The sequence below is a fragment of the Sitodiplosis mosellana genome, unplaced genomic scaffold, assembly GCF_009176505.1.
Source record: "Sitodiplosis mosellana isolate CC-2019 unplaced genomic scaffold, AAFC_SMos_1.0 Smas_scaffold_3, whole genome shotgun sequence".
Classification (NCBI taxonomy): domain Eukaryota; kingdom Metazoa; phylum Arthropoda; class Insecta; order Diptera; family Cecidomyiidae; genus Sitodiplosis; species Sitodiplosis mosellana.
The window spans coordinates 10,824,533-10,848,216 of NW_022595246.1; the positions used below are offsets into that span (position 1 = coordinate 10,824,533).

Here is a 23,684-nt window from a genome sequence, read left to right on the forward strand (position 1 = left end):
CACTCTACCCATTCTCTCTCTCTCTCTCACACACACACACACACACACCATCTTTTCGCTTTCTTTTTCCATTGAAGTTTTCACAGTTTCTTTTTCATTCCCTTTTTTCTTCGATCACGCTGAATCTTGCTCATGCTATGTTGTGCCTGCGGTAAAAAATAGGGACAACATTGCACCTAAATTTATGTATGTGGCACATTCAATGCAATTTCACATGCTCACATTCTCATTCTGCACTACGTTTTCACTTAAAATGCATTATCCTGGAGAAATGGCACCACACACAGTGTCGTTGGCTGTTGCCATCACCGTCGTCGTCGTCGTTGTTTCTGTTGTTGCTGCTTTTCGTTCTTTTTCCCTTCAAAATTGTAAATGAGTGAATATGTGCTATTGCCACGAAAAATTATGAATTTTTCGTTTGCAAATATCATTATGAATTGCTGTTCATCGAGTCGAGGTACGACGAATGGAAGAGCGTAAAAAAGGCGAGTGTGAAAGAGAAAAGGGACATTTATTTTTGGACGAAGAAGAAAAAAACACACACGAAGATTGAATAGACATCGTCGCTAATGAATATTAGTCGAAGTTCGAGTTTGGTATTGAAGACACACACACATGTATTCATACGTATCCACACGCCATTTTAATGGCAGGATGTGCCCATAATTCTCCATTTTTCATTATTTTTTAAATAGATTCTTTTCAATGAACATTGCATTGCAACAAAAGACACAAGTGGCTCTCCAAAACGACAACTACATCGACGACAACGACAACGAATGAACGAACAGAAGAAAAACCCCGAGTAGAGAAATCCGAGCTGCGAAGCAGAAAAAAAATTGCACAACATTTGCATAAAACGACAACAGCAAGCAAAAAAAGAAATGGAAACTCTATTTACGTCACAACGACGGTGCCGTGCATTTTACTCGCCTATAGAATGGTTTCGGCTGTGTGTCTATTTTATTGGCCTCTCTCTTTTATTGCAATGCTACATGAATCGTTGTTGCGTCGTTTTTGTGCGGCGTTTGGAGCGTGAGCGCCCGCAAACGAGTAGCACACTCAAAATAGGCAAAAATATGAATGCAAAATGCGAGTGCATAACGACGACACGATATGATATGCACATGTGAATCGAGTGAGCATTGTCAATGCTCGTTCCCTCCTTTTCTCCTTCCCTCTCTCTCTCTCTCTCTCTATCGTTCACTTTGCCTTCCTTCCCGTTACATATACTTCTCCGTTGTATAGACACCAAAACGCAATTATACCAATGAACTGACGAATGTACGTAAGCGACTAAATAACGATTTTCCTATTCCTACATAATATACGTATAATGGTATATATATAGGTCGAAATGACGTCATTCTGTGACCCAAATACCGGAGCGCACATTGACGAAAGTCATCAATGAAACGAGCGAAACAGAATGAAAAACTAAATATGGGGAGCCCTTACACACAAACACACGTACACGCTCAGTAAAGCGTGTGCATTACGGCGCGCACATACTGTGTATTGTGGAGCACAAGAGTAGGAAGTATTCGATGGAGGAACAAAGTTAAAAGCGATGAAGAATAATAAAAAAATATACACACACACAAATCATTGATCCGCATACCATCGTCATTACACTCATCTGCACACGGTGGTTGTTGTGTTTGTGTATTGTTCCTGGATTAGCCATTGCGTATTTTTCCTGCGAAAGCTTGCACACAAGCGCACACACAAACACTAGGCACAACCACCCCAAAACTATACCAACCCATTCAAACAAACCGCTCTTTGGCTCTCTTTGCCTCTTTCTCGCGCGCAAATGATTCAACGGGGAAAAAGAGAAAACAAAAATTAAAAATAACGAAAGCAAATGCTTGAAAAATAGAAATTCCGTTTGCAATATCTATTCGTGGTGAAATTCATATATTTCCAGTTCCATGGAGATTCGAATGGTATAAACACGGCGGCGATACTTTTATGTGTGTTCTTTCAGTGGGCTAAATGACCGTTATGAATGGATAGACGCGCGCTAGAGTGAAAGGGAAAGAGAAGGAAAAGCAAACAAGAAATCTGCAGATGAGAAAATATTAATGAACATTCAGGCCAGCAGCAGTGGCGGTTTTATTCACAGAAAATGGGAAAAAAGAAAACTTTTCTAGCATTTTACACTCTATCGCTCTACTTGGTTGTGTGTATGTGTGTGTCTTTTGGTACTTTTGCTTTGTTATTCACGTTTTATATTTCGTCGGATTTAAATTGCGCACGTATACAAAAGAAAGACCAAAAGGAGAGAGCAAGAGAGCAAAAGGGAGAGACGTGAATCCGTGCGGTTTTAGCACCATTAAACCCTATTTAAAACTCATTATATGCAAAAACATGAAGTGGTGCAATTGTTTTCTGCATTATTTAAATGGTGCACCTTCGTTTTATTCGGTGTTCAACCGCACCATCCGAATCACGTCGACCATCACCGTTTATTATTTTTCATCTATCTGCTTGCGTGATTATTCTCATTCACCACGTTTTTTTTTCGCTCTCGTTCGCTCGCTCGATCAGTTTGCCATCATTTAATCGCGAGGCTTTATTGACTCATTCGAAATTGGGATTTATCATTTACGAATGAGCAACATCCATTGGCAACAAACGTAGATATTCACAAGCGCTCATCATCCACATTCATATTTATGCATTCATTTATCATTCCGCAGAATTAATGATTTATTGACATTTTAAAATGTTTTCGATCTCATGAACAAGTTTATTATTTCGTGTTTCCGATTAAACAAACAGATTAATCACGTTGAAAGCTTTTTTCGTGTGTGTTTGTCGTCATTTTTTCTCTCTCTCTCTCCACTTAAAATCTTCTCACAATGATAATAATGATTGACTTCGGTCATACGACATGAATTCATATTTATCATGCACTCGATTTCGATTCCGTTTTATTATTTATAGTCTTATTAGTTCTTTGGCTCGGCCCGAGAAATGCTCTCAACACAAGCATCGATGAAAAATTGCATGCGCAAGCATGATTCTCTTCAAACTGGATATTATATTTATTTAGAGATTTTGTCTGAATCTAACGATAAAAACACAGAAAAAAAGAACGAATTTTAATTGTTAATTTCGTTTGTTAAATAAGAAAAAAGATCACACGAAGTAGCAAACGAATATTTAATGATAAAAAAAAAGATAATAATAAAGATTCCGTACTTATTTCAGATCATTACCCAAACTGAGCAGTCAAGATGAAGAAGGGGGGGCTGGAATTGGTTTCCCAGTGCAACCACAACATTTTGAACCAATTCCGCATGACCATGACTTTTGCGAAAGAGTTGTCATCAACGTACGTAGATGTTTTGTTTTGTTTTTAGTTCTTAATTTTGTGCGTGACTTAATTAAGACAAATTGCCATCGCTTTAAATTAATTGAAGTACGGCTTGGGAATATTTTTTAAATACTTACCACTGAATATGAAAAAAAAATGAATACATTCGACGCGTGTATGCGAACGATTGGTATAACGATGATCAATTTTTTTTTTCTTCTTCCTATTCTTCTCCTCGTTCTTCGTCGGTTGTTTGTTAATTTCAGGTAAGTGGCTTAAGGTTTGAAACGCAATTACGTACATTAAATCAATTTCCGGATACGCTGCTCGGTGATCCGCAAAGACGACTAAGGTATTTTGATCCACTACGCAATGAGTATTTTTTCGATCGTAATCGACCGAGTTTTGATGCAATTCTGTACTATTATCAAAGCGGTTAGTATACTGTGTTCATTTTTGTGTTCATTCACATATCATATATCGTAGGCCTAGGTATTTCCAATGTAAAACACATACTTTTGCGTAGCTCTCACTGTTGAGAGAGAGAGAGAGAGAGATCAAACAGCAAAATCACATTCAAACATTTTTAAAACCATATTCATTTGTTTGGGCTTGGACTTTTTTTTTCTTTTCCGCTTATTTCATTTTCCGCATACATCTTGTTCTTGTTTCCACACAATCCATTGTGATTCGACGATGGGTAGGCGGCCGTTTAAGAAGACCAGTTAATGTCCCTTTAGATGTGTTTAGTGAAGAAATTAAATTTTATGAATTAGGCGAACAAGCAACTAATAAATTCAGGTAAAAACGCAACAATTAAAACGAAAACAAATAATTTTGAACAACGAATCGCAAACAATCTTCAATGTGATCCACGTGCACGAAGTCTACTCGCATCATGGTTCAATGGACATACACGCACGTACACACACTGACCTTTGACTGCCTCGAGTTCAAAGATAACGTGTTTTACGGTATCAAGGTGGCAATCGCACCATACCAGTGTGACGTAAATCGATGGGTGAAACAAGTAATCGGCGACGATAATGATGGGCGAGAAAAAAGAAGGTTCAACGTGTGTGTATGTGTGCTGTAAAAATTAACGTGAGGTTGGAGTGTGTGGCTCGTGTGTCGTTTTGCGCATCACATTGACGATATCGATTTCGTTTCACGTTACTTGAATGATTAGTGTGAATTGAGATCAATCAGTCACCATCAATCGAAATCAACAAACGAAAACCAAAAAACAAAAAAAACCATCGACGACGACAAATACAATGCCAAACTGATAAAATTTCAATTTTATTTGCTTAAAACACACAGAGAGGATGAAGGCTTTATCAAAGAAGAAGAAAAACCACTACCAGACAATGAAAATCAAAGAAAAGTGTGGTTGCTCTTCGAATATCCAGAAAGTTCGCAAGCAGCCAGGGTTGTAGCCATAATTAGCGTATTTGTTATACTTCTTTCAATCGTTATATTTTGTTTAGAAACTTTACCCGAATTTAAGCACTACAAGGTAATTACATTCCATTTGCTGACAACCGATTTTTTTCGTTTTGGAAAAAATCCGTAGTTGCAATTTGCACTTTACGCTTTTCCATTCATTTAAATATAAAATATCGTAATATTTGTGTTATATTTTTGTCTTTGGTTTTTTTTACACACATGCGCTTGTATTTCATTTTCCTCCCCGCAAAATAACAAACATATTGCAAAACCAATTTCGGTCATGCACACACATACACATCATTCGATGCGCCAAATCAGGTGTTCAACACAACAACAAATGGCACAAAAATCGAGGAAGACGAAGTGCCTGACATTACAGATCCATTCTTCCTCATAGAAACAATATGTATTATATGGTTTACATTCGAACTGAGCGTCAGGTGAGCATCCACTAGCAATTGCAACGGACTCCATGTCCATGGTTCAGCCGACCCAATACTAATGCATTACCGTATGGTTTGACTCTCTCTATCTCTCCAATATAGGTTTATGGCATGCCCAAATAAATTAAATTTCTTCAGGGATGTTATGAATGTAATCGATATAATCGCTATCATTCCTTACTTTATAACTTTGGCCACGGTTGTTGCCGAAGAGGAAGACACGTTAAACCTTCCGAGAGCTCCTGTTAGCCCACAGGTAATTTTCAAACAACCACAACATATCTATTGATTTTCAATTTGATCCTCACACCCATTCTAATTTGCTGTGATTTTCATTTTGCTTTTTTCCTTCAATTTTTCCATTTTTTTGCAAACAGGATAAGTCTACGAATCAGGCGATGTCCTTGGCAATATTACGTGTGATACGATTAGTTCGAGTATTTCGAATATTTAAATTATCACGACATTCAAAAGGCTTACAAATTTTAGGACGAACACTGAAAGCCTCCATGCGCGAACTAGGTTTATTAATATTTTTCTTATTTATAGGTAAGTATCGATTTAATGTGCATCACTTCCTTATTTAATCCATACATCGATCGAAATACTTTAAATATATAAAAGATAAAATTGAAAAAAAAAACCACAACAACATACGAATCTCATTTAGATGACACAATATCAAGCGTGCGTGATTGTACAAGCGTGCATTTTGAATAAGATTATTTTATTAAAAAAAAAACACACATATTTTTCACGTTCAGTTCAGAAGGTAAAAAATAATCGTCATCGCTAGAGAAACCATTTTAGGGATTGTTTATTCGAACGTATGAGTCAGGGCCATCAATCGTCATATCGCATCGCAACGCCAGCAAAAATCTTAGTGTTGGCCATTCAGTTAACAAATTTATACTGTATTTAGTTGATGCCATAAAATCAAACCTATAAACCGCTTCTCTAGTACATTCTTGCTATATTTTTATGATTATGAACGATACCAAAAAAAAAACATCTAATAATAATAAGCAGACGTTCTTTTTAGTCACGGATATTTGATATACCTTCATAGAAGTTCTTTGTTTGTTTTTTTTTTCGAAATAAAAGCTAGCTAAGATTCAAACTTTGATCTAGAAGAGGTAACAATTATTAACTCTATTAATTACCTTACATTTATTTTCTTCTTCATCATTTTGAAATAAATTCATCGTTCGCTTCTGAAAATATCCATTCTGATATCAACAAACCATTCGACCGATCATCAATCAATTTTACACACAAAAACACAAACACAAATAAACATACAATCGATTCAATGTCGATGCCATACTAACACAAACACACAAAATATATCAACAACAACACCGAACGAACGGAAAAAAAAATGTTATGCGAAATGAAAAAAAAAACCGAACGCGTTACACACAAATACAAACAAATAAATAAACTCCAATGGCACGAAAAAAGGCGTTGTGCTATTTTCGTCTGCCGTATATTTTGCCGAGGCGGGAGCTGAAATGTCCTTCTTCAAATCAATACCAGATGCATTTTGGTGGGCTGTGGTTACAATGGTCGGTTTCTTACTATTATTTAATATTAAAATTTGGTACGAAAGGATTAATTTTAAAAATTTTATTCAAACATTTTAAACATCACCAACATCGGCAAAACAAAAGACGACAGTTGGATATGGAGACATGCGGTTCGTCCCTTTTTCGTTCATTTTAATATCGTAACAATGTTGTGTGTGAGTCATGTCGTACGTGTAATTCGATGTCGTATCAAAATTAAAAACAAAGTGATTGAATAAAATCATTACATTTATTTTCGTTTTTCTGTTAAAATCGAAGGGCTTGCGACGAACAAAAATATGTGAAATATTTTCAAATATATTCAAATATTTCATATGTTGAAGCATTATTATTTGATCATAAAAATGCCTCTTGATATTTCGTATATTTGACATATTTGGCTATATTTCAAATATTTCGCATATTTAAAAGTTGAGTGGAATATTTCAAACAGAAATAGTCGCAACAATATCGGGTAACATCATTGTTTCACATTCGTTCTTTTTTTCTGTGCAAAAAAGAAATTAATGGAAATTGACAAACATTTCACTCAAGTGTTTCACTCCATACTTCAATCAAAACGATCAAAATGTACAAAGTATTAACACTCGGTGCGGCATTTCTCATGCAAATATACACATCGAGAACAGTTTTAAAATCGATATCAATACTATAAATCAAAAGAAATTGCATTTCAACGTTCCAAAGTGAGATTGAAACTTGTGGGAAATCAACACTTTTTCGACCATATTCACAGTTTACACACAAAAACTTTGTTCGAACGCGAATTTTTTCTTTCGCTTCGCAGAAAGAACATGCAAAAGAAACGAAAGAAAAAAAAGAAAAAAAAAGTGTTGTCATAAGTTTTCCAATGCACTTTGGGATCATTTCTTTTGACTTTTGTAACCTATTTTCAAACATTCTCGCTGTCGTGGTCCTGTCACTTCACGTTTTCCGTTCAATTTTCATAATTTATTCCCATTTTTCTTTCCTTCAAATGTATCATACAAAGACAAATTGACGGGAATTTTGTTTAAACATTTTACCCCGTCGCACACTCTTTTTCTCTATTCGCCTTCCCTCTTTCTCACTATCCTTTGCTCTTACATTTTGTACATTTCGTTTTTCATTGTCGTGAACAACAAATTGATTTCCATAATTTCGATCAATTTGAGCAATTGAACTTTTTTCTTTTTGTGTTGAACAATTTCGTCCTTTTTTCGTTCATTTTAATATCGTAACGATGTTGTGTGTGAGCCATGTCGTACGTGTAATTCGATGTCGTATCAAAATTAAAAAACAAAATGATTGAATGAAATCATCACAATTTATTTTCGTTTTTCTGTTAAAATAACCAATTTTTTTCATTTCTGTTGCAAAATTTTTCGTTGGTATGTTTAATTTTAGTTTTAAAATGAATCAATTTTAGTTTGTTTGTGATAGCAATTTAAAAAATGAAAGCGAATCTGAAATGGAAATGAAAGAAACTAGCGACCGAAACAACATTAGCAAATAAGTAAGTTAGTTAGAAATAAGAATGAACGGGATAAAAATAGGAAAATCCTTAGGTGAAATTATTGTGGGAATGATATGTGATTTTGGTGGTGGTGGTGGTGGTGATGATAATAACCACCACACACATCCAATATAGAAACACACACACACTATATCGATTAGGTTATGATATAAGTATATCCTCCCCGTCCCCATTCAAATGGAGCCAGCAATTGAACTCGATGCAATCGGTTCACTCTCGTGCAAATATGACACACGAGTTTGCGATTGATTGATCACTTTTTACCACATTATTACACAAACACAATTGTACACTGTGAATGTGTCACCAAAACAATCTGGCGCACTCAAACGAAATAGCCATCCAAACATATGTACACAGATCATTACATTCGATTTATGGTTTTCATTTTAAAAATTTAGGAGAAAAACAGGAACAGGAAACTCAAGTGTAATACAACATATGACTATGACAAAAACAAATAAATGAACAAACAAAACCTAATAATAAATGCGAACAAAACAAAACAAAACAAACCAAAACACCCGTAACATGTCTCGAGGAATGTCGTGATATTCTGTGTTGTCTTTCTTTGTGCAAATTTTAGGCGTTGTACTCTTCTCATCGGCTGTTTATTTTGCGGAAGCTGGAAGCGAAAATTCCTTCTTCAAATCAATACCAGATGCATTTTGGTGGGCTGTGGTTACCATGGTCGGTTTCTATCTCTTATTTAATATTAAAATTTTGTACGAAAGGATTAATTTTAAAAAATTTTATTTAACATCACCAAAAACTGGATGGTTTGACGGCAAACGGATGATATGTTTAAAAAAAAAATTTATTCAAACATTTTAAACATCAACAACATCGGCAAAAACTGACAGACCACAGTTGGTTATGGAGACATGACGTAATTAAAAACAAACATTTTCTGAAACAATAACAACAAACAAACAAAAACTCTGCTCTCTCTCCTTTAACACCTAATAATTTCTTCATTTTTTTTTTTAAAAAACATTGTTCCTTTTGACATTGAGTTTCGTTGACTTGAACGCATTTTATCGTTTTTCTCTATCTCTCTATTTTATATGAAATAACCAAAGCTAACTTATTAATTTTTCTACACTCTTCAACTGAAACACTTGAAACAATAACAACAACAACACACAAAACACTCACACACATTCCTCTCGCTACACATCACACACATTTACACGGCATTTTAGTTGATATTTTTTCTAGCCGAATTGAATTGATGCATTAGACTTTCGACATATATATATATATACATATATTCATAACTGTTATTGTTGAGACTTAAAATTCGATCGTCATCAATCAAATCCCAATTCCCACCGACACAATTCGTCATTAATTGGATTTTAAGCATATGCGTCATTTTGATTGGTTGTCACTCACACAAACACACACAATTCAAACGCCATTCTGCGAATATTTACATTGTTCATTCATTCGAATCGCGTGCCATGCATATCAAAATTGGAACTTTTTCTTTTCAATTTTCATGAACTTTTTTTCCTCTCTCTTCCTCTCTTTTTGTTACAACACAAACAAATCGCGCATCATATTTTTTTTACGTCTCTAACGAGAAATTCGATTACGTTTTTTCGATTAATGCTGGAAAATCGCTTCACTTCTATTTCTTTTTTAAATTGCTAATGATTTCAATTCGAGTTCCTTTTTTTTGTTTTGCTGATTTCTCCAGATGCAAAAAAAAACCAAACGCAACAACAACAACATTCAAAACACACAGAAACACGATTACATCAGCAGTTCACCACTCAACACACAAGTTTCCTCTTTGATTTTAATCCTTAGTAAATCGTTTGTTTTTTCCGATTTTCCTAGAAAATCGCATTTTAATTTCAAAAAGCTAACTCACCATCAATTCAACCAAACAAAAAGAAGCAAATTAGAATTACACAAGAATGTGTTTTTTTTGTTTCTAGACAGCTAAATGCATTCAAAATTGCTTGAATTTGCATTCATATCGACAACTCGCCACTCGCATCCAAAACGCCATACAATCGAACCAAAAAAAAAAAAACGAAAAAAAATCTTGCATTTCTTTTCATTCGCTAAGCTTTTTGATTCCATAGACCATTTTTTGTTTGTTTTTCTGTTGTTTCTTCTCGCATTGGACATATATTTGATTTGAATTGAAAATCTGTTGTATTCGCTCATAAAATAATTCGCTTTGATGTCGGTGAATCGATCGATGTGAATTCAAACGAACTAAAAACCAGATACCTAATCAAATAGCATTTGTCATCATAAAACATATGTAATAAATAAACTCCATCCTCCCACTCTATAGCCATCGATGTTCTAAACGGTTTTGTTTTGTTTGTTCAAGAAAAACGAGTCCTGTATAAATTCGGTCGATTCGGTGTGGTCGTCACATGCCGCACAAAAATAGAAAAGAAAAAAACGATTGGTTTTGTTTTGTTTATCACATTGATTCGGTTCCGTTCGATTGAATTGAGACAACGGGCTGCTTTTTCTTGGACTGTCACCATTTTGCATTTGTTTCTTTTCGTTCGCATAAATGACGCTATTATCATTCGATTCACTTTTGCACCGATTCGACCTAATATCAGCAAAGTAGAATATTGAAGCATCTAGTTCTATTGTTTATTTAAAAACCAGTTTGTTTCTCTCTTTATTTTTCTCTACATTCATTGATGGATGATAGATTTGGTTGAAAACAAACAAAAAAAAGTGCTTCTCGTTTGAATTGGTTTTTCGTTAACGCATTGCTAGCCCCGTGATGAATGGGTCATGTCATTGTCGGTCTTATGAATCGATTGCGATTTTAAAGGCGATAATCACGATTGCATTCCACTTGAGAACAAACAAAAAATTGGTTATACTTTCCTCCTCCCCCAAGCTTTTTTAGTCTCACCACAATGATTTAACACTTACTCAGTCAATTGCTGCTCCACTTTTAGTCGAACGAATATACCATAGATTTGTTTGAGAATATTTTATTCAATTATTAGTTTTAGTTTTTCGAATTGCCAACAACAACAATTATAACAAAAAAGAACAACAAACAAAGCAAGCTTTATCACCTAACTTTTAGCTTTCCATTGGCATTCCTTTCGCAATTTTTATATTACAAAGAGATGAAAAAAAAGACAACGATCTGTTGTCAACAAACAAAATTTGTTTTACGATACTATGTTTTGTGATTGGGTTTTTTTTGGCTCGAAACATACTCTTATTGATTGCTAAAATAATTGAAAATGAAATAAAAATCATCCCACCAAAATACGATAATTTTATTTTAGAAACAAAAACAATTATTATTAACGTTTTCATTCCAATCAGATGTAATCCAATAAGCACATTGATCGTTTAGCCGCCAGCAAAATTGTATACAACATAATGAAATTAATGTTCGTAATAACGACACCAAATTACTATAAATTGAGTGCGATTACAATTGTTGTATACAAAATATGCGAAATTCATGCCAAAAACATTAAAATTCGCCTACTGACACGCCACGATTCAGTGTATTTGTTGGAACAACAAAATTCGAAAGCTAAATTCCAAAAAGCGGACAAAATCAACCGTTTAACTGTTTGCACTTTAAAATCCATTTGCATGTCGCTTAAAATGAATTTTTCAAACGAAAATTGTACGGATAATGCTTAACACCTGAGTACAATCTTTTTTTTTCGTTGTGTATTTAAAATTTGTTTTGAATGCAATGTTTGCATGTTCTTTGTAAATATCACAATTTTGTTTCGGATAATCTCATAATATATACATGTGTGCATATCTGTTAACAACAACACCTATCCACTAACCAAAGTAACACTTGAACAAAAAAAAACTTAAAGAACAAAAACCACAACAACAACAATAAAAAAAATTATCTGTTGAATTTATAAGTTGCCTATATATTGTCTGTTTTGCGCCCGATATTATGGTTGAATGCCGATTTCTAAGAGTGTTTCTGCTATTTTTCTAATGTGCCTTTAGACCGGTCGGTGTGTGGGGCAAAATTGTTGGATCATTATGTGCCATTGCTGGCGTGTTGACCATTGCTCTTCCAGTTCCTGTGATAGTTAGCAACTTCAACTACTTTTACCACAGAGAAACTGACCAGGAAGAGATGCAAAGTCAGAACTTTAATCACGTCACTAGTTGTCCATATTTGCCGGGAACATTAGGTGAATAGAATGAAGAGACCACACAGATATTCATTTTCATGCTTTTTGTGTACTTTACTTATATACTTTGTTTCCCTTCGATGCCTATCCAACTTTTCCAGGTCAACATTTAAAGAAATCCTCGCTGTCTGAATCGTCATCGGATATGATGGACTTGGAGGATGCTGTTGACACGACTCCGAATCTGATGCCTGAGTCACAGGTGCGTTTAGTTCCGTTTTTTGGAACAACGGCTATGTCAGCGGAAAAATCGATGCAACCGAACAATTGCTACAAGCAAACATCGACAAACGGTCAAGGCACGCAGCAACAGCGTCACAACAGTGCGTTGGCCGTCAGTATTGAGACAGATGTTTGACTACTGGGTATGTATACATCAATTTTATTTGCAAACAATCTCAAATCCGATTAAAAAATATGTTTTCCAATAAATTTGAACATTTCCGATGATGAAATGTCCAAACGGAAATGCTTTTATTGAGACCGCTATATGATCGGCATACGAAAATAAATAATTGATTCTCTTTTGCATGCGTCATTTTGCTCTTTTCGCCTGAACCCCGCCCGCCACTCCATCCAACCGATACAGGTCACCTGATTACAATTTTACCGAAATTTACCAAAGCTACTTCTAAATTCGCTATCACCTAAATAAAATTAAAATAAATCGCAATACTTAGTTCATCGGAAAGACAGAGATGGAGAGAGAGAGAGATAAAGAGAGTAGAAGCGAACGCGAGAGAGAGAGAGAGAGAGAAAGAGAGGCGAACGGAAGCAAATGTAACACAACATTGATTGACAACGATATTGAATCTGCGTGTAAATATTTCAAAATGCAATGCGAATGAAAACCTATGAATAAAATCCAATTACAACCAATAACAACAAAAAATGATAAAGAAAATATAACAAAAGAGAAAAAAAATAAGTAACATAGAGTTTAGCGTCTTGCAAAAACTGAACAATCTCCGATCTCTTCGACATAACTGTGTTTATAATTTGTTGTTTTCTTTTCTCGAAACAATAACAACAACCAAAACCACAAGCAAATATTTCAATTGAAATTCGCCATACATTCATTGAGATTCACCCACATTACAGCCCAGCCGCCTCTCTACTTTTATCAAATACGTAAGGAATAAGATTCGAAACAAATCCAAACTAGCTTCAGCTCAAAGCAGCGGCCGCAAACTGGAGTCTACTACTCAGCAACAAACCAACCCCAATTACAATTATTATACAGACAAGAAACAACAACACACAAGTTCAATAATGATGAAATGATCATCGAATCAAAGCCTACTTCGATACAATGACACGCATGTGTTTTAAAATGCCAATTTTAAAACACACTCACTCACACAAACACACCAACAAAATACAAAAATAAAAACACTGAGACTAACAATATTTTTATCAATAAAATAAATAAAAAACCAAAAACTATGTAAAAACAAAGTAAAATTATCACCAAAGTTATTCTAATAATCAGATAATTTAAGCAAAGGAAAGCAACAACAACACATAATACCAAAATAACAATAAACTATGAAAGTGAAACAAAATAAGACGAAGACGACGGCAAATTCACCACGAATACGAACGGGAACGAAAAAGAATGCAAAAATGATGGGTGATTGAGTTGAATGCCTATCATGCGATTTGCAATTTGCGCTTTAAAGACTAGAGAGAAGTGCAATTTACAATGTCAAAACATGCGATGAAAATTTGCGCGCACGAAACTTCCAACGCGGAAAACAAATAACAACGTTGATTTTCATTTTCTTCAGTCAGCTTATTTTTGTGAGAGCAAAGAAAAATACAAAATAGAGAACCAGCCAGCAGAAAAATAAATATACCAAGAAAAAATAAATAAACAAAAAAACTTTAGTGGAAATCGAAACTCAAGCAAAAAAAAATAGAACGCCACAAGCAATATCATTACTGAAACGCAAATAAAAGAAGAAGAAGAAAAAGAAAAACAATCCGTTGGAACAGCAGAAGCAACAGCAGCAGACCTAACTTATACTGTTTAATTAAAATAATCGAACTGAAGCCATGAAAAACAAAATAGAATCGTTGAAAAGCTCACACACTCACACATAAAACACCAAAGATACAACATATAAAAGGGTGTTCACGGTGAAAATGCCCCGTAATTTCACATTTACAAGAATAAAAAAATGAAGAAAAGAACAAAGTCTTACTTGAGATTGAACCTAACTAGCCGATTTTTGCATTAAAACCAGAACATACACAAACACAATTTCGTAGAAATATTCTAGATTGAAACATAAGCTGAAAATGAGTACATAACAACTGAAATTAATAAGACAAAACTATGCGATCCGAAGCGCATCTCGCATGACAAACGTTCAAATGTGCAGTCAAAACTACAAATTATGATCTAAAATAATAGAAATAATCGAGAGAATCCAAAAAAAAAAAACAAGTACAATTTTGAACTTTGAGACTTTTTTTCCTCCTCTTTTTCTCGCCCCGCTACATAGAGCATTTATGATTTTGTCAGTCGGCTTCGAATCTCTCCCGCCCAATCACTTCACCTGTTTACTTCGCGCATATTCATTGCATTAGAGGGATATTCGGTTTTGTTTCTTTCTAATGGAAAAATACACCGCTATTTTTTGAAACGATTGTATTATACAAAACAAATCATATTTCAGACAATTCGCCAATCGAAAGGGTATCAACAATGGACTATTTTCGAGTCAATTTTTTTTTACATATGTTTTATGCGTGCCTACAATCTTTGTTTTCCATCCTCTAAGACGAACAAAAACAAAACCCGTAGTGTGTGATCGTCTTTTTCTTCAAGCTCTTTCTCTCTGCCCCTTTTCACACAAATCACACATATGCTATCCCAAGGAGACTTTTCACCCCTTTTTTGCTAGTCTTTTGAATCGATTGACACTACACTAGCCGTCGATGCATTTCACCTTTCAAATAGCATAACACACACATTCTTCGTCTTTTGAGATGACACTTTCACTCTTCGATAAATTAAAATCAAGTTTCATTCGCATCGGTTCTAGTACATTTAGAAACAAAACAAATGAAATAAGCCACTGTAAAACTAAAAAAAAAAACAAATACAGACTCAAAAACAAAGAACAATGAATCTGCCCAAAAAATAAACACTTCCAAACAATAAGACATAACAAGATGAAGAAAACAACAAAACTGATATTTTGACATGTTTTACAACGAGATAATCATGCCTTAAACAAAGTTTCATTTACTCATTTCAAATTATATATCTCGTTCATTTCGTTTAAACATCCGTCAACAGCGAGTTTGAATGTTTTTTTTTTTATGCGTCGCATTTTATGTTTACAAGATGCATCTTTCTCACATACACAACCACATACAGTTCAAAATCATACGCGCATTTTACTTATTAGAAATACTAATTAGTACTTTGATTCTTCTTCGGTTCGAATATTCCATGGAAACACTTCGTTTTCGACATTTTCATCCAAGTTTCGTTCGATTGCATCAAATAAACACATCAGAACGGAACATTTTCAACAGATGATGGCTAGCACTGAATAGTTAATGGAACAAATGTGAGCAAATTTCATGTCATTCAAACAAACAAACAACATAAAACATAATAATAAATTTACCGTTAGGCTTCCAAAACATCGCAAGACTTTTCATAGTTCAGAGTTTATCAATTGCGTGTAAATTCGACGTGCCGTCGAATGCACCGATAATTATAACAAATTTACAACGATAATCCATCTTCAGAGCAGGAAACTAAACGCAGATTAGAACGTTTAATATTGGCTTTGGATCTTTAATGAATTGGGCATATTTCGGCCTGTCTGTTTCCTCTCTTTGACTTAATCTCCTTTTGATGATTCACCAATACTTTTTTTTTGTATACCAGCAACAAGACAAAGAAAGAAGAAGAAGAATAAAGAACCAACTATCACAGTGACTAAGAAAACGAACGATGAAAACAAATGAATTAAAAGACTTATTTTAAATACGAAATTTTCGAGCTCTGCGTGACACAGAGCTTACGACATACGCTAGAACATTATCGCGGGTGCCGTCGACTCTGCACCAAAAAATCCAAAAAACGAATGAAAATCTATTTTAATATTTAGGCAAGTGAAAGAAGAAAAACAAAATTATATGGTTGAATGTTTTTTTTTTTTGTTCGTTGTTCAACACGGTTTAAAACTAAGAAAATAAATCTAGGTGACTGGATGGATGCAGAAAAAGGGTGGCAACTCATTAGATTTTAATGGGATCTCCCTTCGGAAATAAGTTGAATAACGAAGAAAAAAGCAGATAAAAAATTAATGTTCATGAATGAAAAATTGAATAAATGTAGTATCTGTTTCCTTTTTTGAGATCTGTGTTAAAGAAAAAAACTGGAGTTGTTCATGTTCACGTTTTCAATAATAATGATATTGTGTAGGCGAGTTGTTGCCTCACATTCGGGGAAATCGAATTGAATTTCGGTTTGTTCGGACATCGGCGTGTTCAATTGCTCATCGATTCCGGCCCACGGAAATTGCATTCGATTGATTCTCGATTATCATGTTTGGCAATGATTCGAACCTAAAAAAAAAAAAATTACTGATTATTATGTTAAAATATGTATCAATTGGTGTACTGTATGTTCAGCATAATAAGGGGATGATGAAAAGTAAAGCAACCAAAAAAAAAATTGAATTACCGTGAATATAGTGTCGATAAAAAAAAGCGCATTTAGCGAAAGAAAAAAAAAACGTGGTAATCTACTTCAATATTTCTCTGTGAATTCGATGTTAGTGTTTCTCAGATGAAGAAAATAGAATTTTGTTCTCTTGGGCTGTAGTATTCTGGTAGTATCTGGCTATTCTAATACTAAAACTGCTTGTTAAAACCTAATTTTACTTATTCCGACCCGGAACTCTTGCACTGTCAATCTTACGGTTCATTTTTTGGTTTCAATTCATTTATTGATTTATTCTCTGTTTCTACTGACAATCAGTATAAGACGGTTGTACGTAACAAGGAAGCGGTGCTAAATATATTCAGCCGACCGATAGTCGGTTAGTTTTGATAAATAGTATTTTTCTCTCTCTCTCTCTCTCTCTCTCTCTTGATTTGCGAGTCTTTTAGTTTCGCGTCACACACAACAAAAAAGTCTCTTCACACCAAAAGAAAAATAAATACATACACTCACACCAAACATAAATACAATCGCGCCCACAAGGTCAAGCCGTTCTGCATAAATATTAGTGCGAAAAAAAAAATGAAACACTATGAAACTAACGAATTAAATAACAAAAAAAAAACGGAATTAATTTAAAGCAAACATTCATTCACACCAAAGAGAAGAGCGCAAAATTATGACAAACAAATACAAACTAAGTAAGAGAATTAAAAACAATTTACCGAAAGAAAACCAAAAATAGTTCATTCTATTTAAAACAAAATAATTATTTAAAAGTACTCTATTTAAACATTTAAAGAAAAAAATTTAAAATTTATAATACAAAAAAATGACACTAGATATTTTAAATATCATATCTCTTCTTTCATCATAAATTAGAATCTACGTAGAGGAAAAATACGAGCAAAATACAGCGGTTGCGATGAGGAAAAAAGAAATGAAAAAGAAAACCAAGTAACAGGTCAATGGAAAAACTCAACCAAAATCAAATGCTATTTTAAACAATTTAGCCAGAGAGAAATACAAAAACAAATAAATAAACCATATTTTTAGCGAAACAAGTCATTTCGATTTCGTGGTGAAGATGAAGAAGAAACCAACAACGTTTTTATTGATCTTAATCACATCCATTGAAATAAATGATAAACTAAATCACATTCACAGCATATTTAAACCAAAACTAAAAGAAGAAATGACACAAATTCAAAAGCTCAACTGCATTGCCTTTTCTGAGGCATCAGCAATAATAGTAGTAATAATGGATGATCAGCAGCAGCTACTGATGATGATTTAAAAACTCACTAAGAAACAACACATGGATAAAAAGAAAACATATCGATTAAACAATTATTTTATTTCATTTTTCACGAGAGAAAAAAACACTAATGCCAATGTTTTTTTCGTCCAGCAGCTGCATTGCGCCTACGAATTTTTCAAATCCAATTTACGCCCCTTTCTTCAATCAATGCAAGTAGAGAATGTCTCTTCACTTTTTTCCTTATGTTTTTTTTTAAGTAAAATCCTTTATCATGTCTCTATAACCCTCTTTCTGTCTCCATTGAATTTAAACCAAAAAAAAAAATAATTGCCTGTCGTCGAGTCACCTCACAGGCGAGGCGAGGTGATCGAACGATTTTAAGCGGATATTAAGCATTCAACATATTAACGAAATGACGAAAACTAAATAAATAAGAAGCGCACATTTCATTTGTCGAACGAAAGAGAAGATGAAGAAAAAAAACCGATTCTGTTTTGTTTGCCTCTAGGGACCGAACATTACCACTGTGCTGCTGTCGCGCCATTCGGCCGCCCCACTGTAGGAGTCGATGAAGAAATGTGTTGTAAAAATAAGAAGCGACCGTGCATTCGAATAAACGAATGAATAAAAAAAACAACACATGAGGCATATTTATCTAGACTGCATATCACGTGAATAACAACACAATAACAACACAGATGAGGATTTATTTTTAGCAAACATCTACATTTAGTTGAAATTTAATATTTCGTTTGCGAATGGTGCGCGCACATCATCATCGATCATTACACAAATTTAATCAAGGAACAAAAATAAGAGCTAAATGAAGACAATTAAACGATACTCAAGTGGGAGAGAGAATGAAATAAAGTGGGAAAATCAATTAAAACATGAAAAATCGATGCGTTTGAATAGAAAGAAATAGAAATCTTGTATTTCACAAATCCAAATGCAAACCGTTGAAATACAAGCACTTAGTTAATTCAAATTGAATTCTTTTTTTTAGCACAACAAAAATCAAACAAAAATTGATCACCCAATTCATATCCATTATGGCAAGCACATATACATTTTTACTCGAATACGATTTTGTTGTTTTTTCTGCGTTTTTTGCTTTTGTGTCAATTTTTTTACGCGTTTCAAATGCATCACACGCTGATTTTGATTTTTGATTTTATGTATCTCGGAGATACCATATCTCCCTCCGTCGGTGACACAAAACACGTGTTTTTTTCGCGTTGATTTAGATTTTAACTGACGTATAAAATCATGACTGAATAAATTTATATGATATAAATTAAGTTTCACAAACATACAACAACAACGGTAATAAAATGAGTTTAATTGAAACAAACGAAATGCAATCTCAATCCAAAAAAAAAACCTATTGGAACATGAAACAATCTGCACACGTATTTTCTTCTATATATTTTTTTTAAATGATAAGATCAATCTTTTGGTTGTCCAATTTTTGTTGGCTTTCATTCTATATCGAAGCAACATTGAATCATATCCACACATCATCGAAATTACTTTTCGAGCATTGAATAAGAATTTATAAAATCATCTCGATGAACGACACATTCTTCTATCATTTTGCTATCCATGTGGTAAATTTAGTTGACCATTGGATCGGAATGAATCAGAATCAGAAAACGCTTTTTTAGCTTTTCGGCTAGAAATCAATCAATGGAAATGGAAGAGAGAGTAAACAAAATTTAGTTTAAAAAAAAATCGTTTATTTAACCAAGGAAAAATGGAACATTTCGAGTAATTCACACACAAACAAACATATTGGAAAGAAAATTCGATCGTTCATTATATTTTTCTTGGACCAGTTTAAGAAAGAGTCAAAAGAAAACAGTATTTAAGTTTCGCCTTTGTCCGCTCCATCCTGAATTTATTTCACATTTGTACGAATATTTTTGATACGTTCACCAAGTAAGAAATGAGAATAAAATTGAAGCAAAAATGCACATAGAGAGACAACAATTGGATCGGATCTGCCAAAGAAACTATCAAATATGACACTAAAAGTTTTCCAAATGAATGCGTGCCGCATCATCCATCCCAGCCTGCCCAGCTACTTATTTCCAAATGCTGAACAAAATAACCGTCCTGTCATTTTTTGCCCATCGTCAAACACTCGCACTTTGTTTAGCCATGTTTGCTAGTGTTGCACACCACACGAACGTTGAATGGCTGTGGCTTCATGCTATTTTTCTGTCCAAACAACTTCGATTTTTTTCCACACAGCTTTCATTCTACGTAGTTTTTTCCCCTCAATTTCCCTTATGATCAACGGAAATTCGCCAAAGAATTTCTCTCATTTATTTTTCTCGTCGCTTCAAGTATTCAATGAGGGAACATGATAAGATATCGCGCATTTTCACCAATTCTGCCATAATTGTATAAATTGAAGTATGAATAACACCAAAGATGAAATGATTTTTTTCTTCTGCGATTTTGTTGAGTAGCAGCAAACAACACACAAAATCGTCAAAAGAAAATCACTCTCACACAAACTCACACACATTTAATTAGAGTAAATCGACATTCAAATCGAAGCTTATGATAAAAACAAACAATTAAATAACATTTAATCAAAATTTTCATAACTCAACGCCATTTGATAAATGATATTTTCGATAGTAAAAAACAAACCATTTACAAAGAAAAATGATAAGAGAACGAGAACGAGAGAGGAGTGTGGCAGCCTGACGAGAGATATTAAATGCTCAATATAACACACGGAAAAATTATACGTGTGTGTCATGTGTCGTGTTTGAAACGTACGTTCAGTGCACACTTGTAAATATTACAAATTTGAAATTGTTACACCGTTTTTGTCGCCCAAGTTCTTCATTTTGTCTAAGCTTAACAAGTGGATTTCTTTTTTGTATAAATCATATTACAACATAAGGCTTAGAAAGAATATCTCTTTTTCTCTCTCTCATTCAAATGAGATACCAAAGACAAAAAGAAAAATAAACACAGAGACACAATCTGAAAAGTATAAATTTCCGTCACTGAATCGACAATTCATTTTAAAAACTGAACAAATACTAATCCATAAGTTGCCAGCGAGCTTTTTATTGCTAATTCTCGACCATCATTTCCAAGAATGAAACGAAGAAAAATCAACAATGTCGCAAAAGAGAGAAAGAAGATAGAAAAAAAAAATGCCGACTCGATTGCTGCAGGTCATCATTTGAGTTGCATAGAATAACAAGAATCTACGTTTGATGTTTTCTTTGGCGTGACCACGACCACATTCAGTATTTACGTTTTTAATTGAACAAAAAACCATGTTCACCAAAACAAACACTTCGACTTGATTTCTTATGATGGAAATAAGTTCTATTTCATTCGAAAAAATACCAACACTCTCATACACACACACACACACTAAATACAACCAGAAAAAGAACATGTACATATTTAAGGAGAAAACTCCGCTGAAAAATTACTAGTTTAAAAATTTCCAATAAAAAAAACACACCTATTAATAAATCGATAACTCTAAAAAAAAAAAAAAAAATACAATCCAAAAAGAATAAGATCAATTTTAATTAAAAAAAAATAATAATCATAATTCGCAAACAACCAAAGAGATACGATTTTGAAAGCAAAACAAGTGGATGAACTGACTTTCTGTCGTGAAGAATGTGAAGAGAAAGAAAAATATGAAACCGTGCTCAATACGTCCAATAATCGACTTTATTTTCGATTTAAATTAGATGCGTGCGCCGATAGAGAAAATAAAATTTAAAGCCGATCGATCGATTGATCGCACCGGGGCCGATTGAGGTGTTTGTTTGTTCTGGTATTCGTTCCGGTAACACGAAATCGAAATATACACTACGCACATTCTCGATATCGATGCACACATGCACCTCGGCCGGTCCGTGCGCGGCACAACCCACTCTAACTAACTCACTCACCAAAGAATTAAGGAAGATTTCTCGCGATTTCGAACATGAAACAAACAAAAATATTGTATGCATTAAACGTGCGAGTTTGCAACGAAGAAAAAAATCGATTCGGCTGTTTTTAGTTTAATAGAAATGCATTAAGTTGCATCGAACAGCAACAAGTGCAAGTGAAAGAATTTATGAATTCACCTTTGAGAGAAGAAAAAAATCTGACGAAAACTAAACCACAAATATTGATGAGAACACGTTTTTAGGTAAACAAATTTCAAGATATTGATTCAAAATGTATGAACGCGAGTAACCAACCAATAGACCATGCAACTGCAGACCGTATATTCAGACAAATATGCCTGAACAAATATTACTGAACGAACGTGTAAACTAGTTAAATTAAAGCGTACATTATTATTATGAATTTTAAATATTGTCCCCTCCTCAAACCAAATCAACCAAGAAAAAAAATAGCATCATAAAAAGCCATTTGAGAATTAAATAAAAAAAAATGCAACACAAACACAGGTTATATTAACGATTATTGAATTTATCCAGTAAATTGAGAACAAAATTTAATTATTACAACAACAACAACTAAATATTATGATTAGCAAGCAACACACCAAGAGAAATTCACACGAAAAAAAAGACGCTAACACAACAGCATACTTCATGTGTTGAACAAAATGTTACTCTCTCACAGATGACGACGACAACAATGACGAGCAAACTAAAACGAAAAATAAAAAGCAAGAAATTTATTTCGCAAAGGGATAAACCGAAATGACCTTATGATTATTTAAAGAATAAAATTTAAAAATAGAAGCAACCAAAAAGAAAACACTGTATAAAAATTCTCAGCAAAGTAATAAATGTAACGAGGGACACAGCTACAAGCAAACTGATACACGAGACAGAGAATCGAGGAGAAAAACCTATAAATCCATGACTTGTATTTTATTTAGTGCTTACAAATTTTATGAATACACACACAACAACAACTACAACCAAAATGAATTACATAGATGTTCTCTCTGATGAGATACCAAAACCACACCAATAAACTCTGATCAATTTATATTCGAAATCGTTCATTGACGCGGGCACGTGCCCGCGAGCGATCAACCGACCAACCGACCGATTGCAATTCAACAAACTTGTTTGAATCACACACAATACATAAAATATCTCAAAAAATATTTCTCGCGCAAAAATTGCTGCTATCCAGTTTAAGACAAACAAGAAAATTATGATTCAAACAACCAAAAAAAAAAAAAAATTCAGAGACGAGT

The 23,684-nt window shown here is 33.9% G+C and overlaps 1 protein-coding gene across 9 annotated transcripts in view; it reads left to right on the plus strand.

Annotated features, from left to right (window-relative positions):
• LOC129566162 (potassium voltage-gated channel protein Shaker) overlaps positions 1-23,634 on the plus strand; it is a 54,204-nt gene extending 30,570 nt beyond the window's left edge. For 5 of the 9 annotated variants that reach the window (XM_055441813.1, XM_055441812.1, XM_055441806.1 and 2 more), the window contains 12 exons: positions 3,220-3,343; positions 3,592-3,760; positions 4,030-4,126; positions 4,649-4,844; positions 5,096-5,217; positions 5,323-5,476; positions 5,598-5,769; positions 8,912-9,015; positions 9,189-9,214; positions 12,319-12,509; positions 12,611-12,874; positions 13,099-23,634. In XM_055441813.1, coding sequence (XP_055297788.1) covers positions 3,220-3,343; positions 3,592-3,760; positions 4,030-4,126; positions 4,649-4,844; positions 5,096-5,217; positions 5,323-5,476; positions 5,598-5,769; positions 8,912-9,015; positions 9,189-9,214; positions 12,319-12,509; positions 12,611-12,867 — 1,612 coding nt within the window. In that variant the 3' untranslated portion in view covers positions 12,868-12,874; positions 13,099-23,634. Of the gene's footprint in view, positions 1-3,219; positions 3,344-3,591; positions 3,761-4,029; positions 4,127-4,648; positions 4,845-5,095; positions 5,218-5,322; positions 5,477-5,597; positions 5,770-6,684; positions 6,789-6,893; positions 6,920-8,911; positions 9,016-9,188; positions 9,215-12,318; positions 12,510-12,610; positions 12,875-13,098 lie in introns of those variants that run through there. The other 4 variants (XM_055441808.1, XM_055441809.1, XR_008687707.1 and 1 more) reach the window with 3 other exon arrangements.
• Positions 23,635-23,684: the final 50 nt, after the last annotated feature.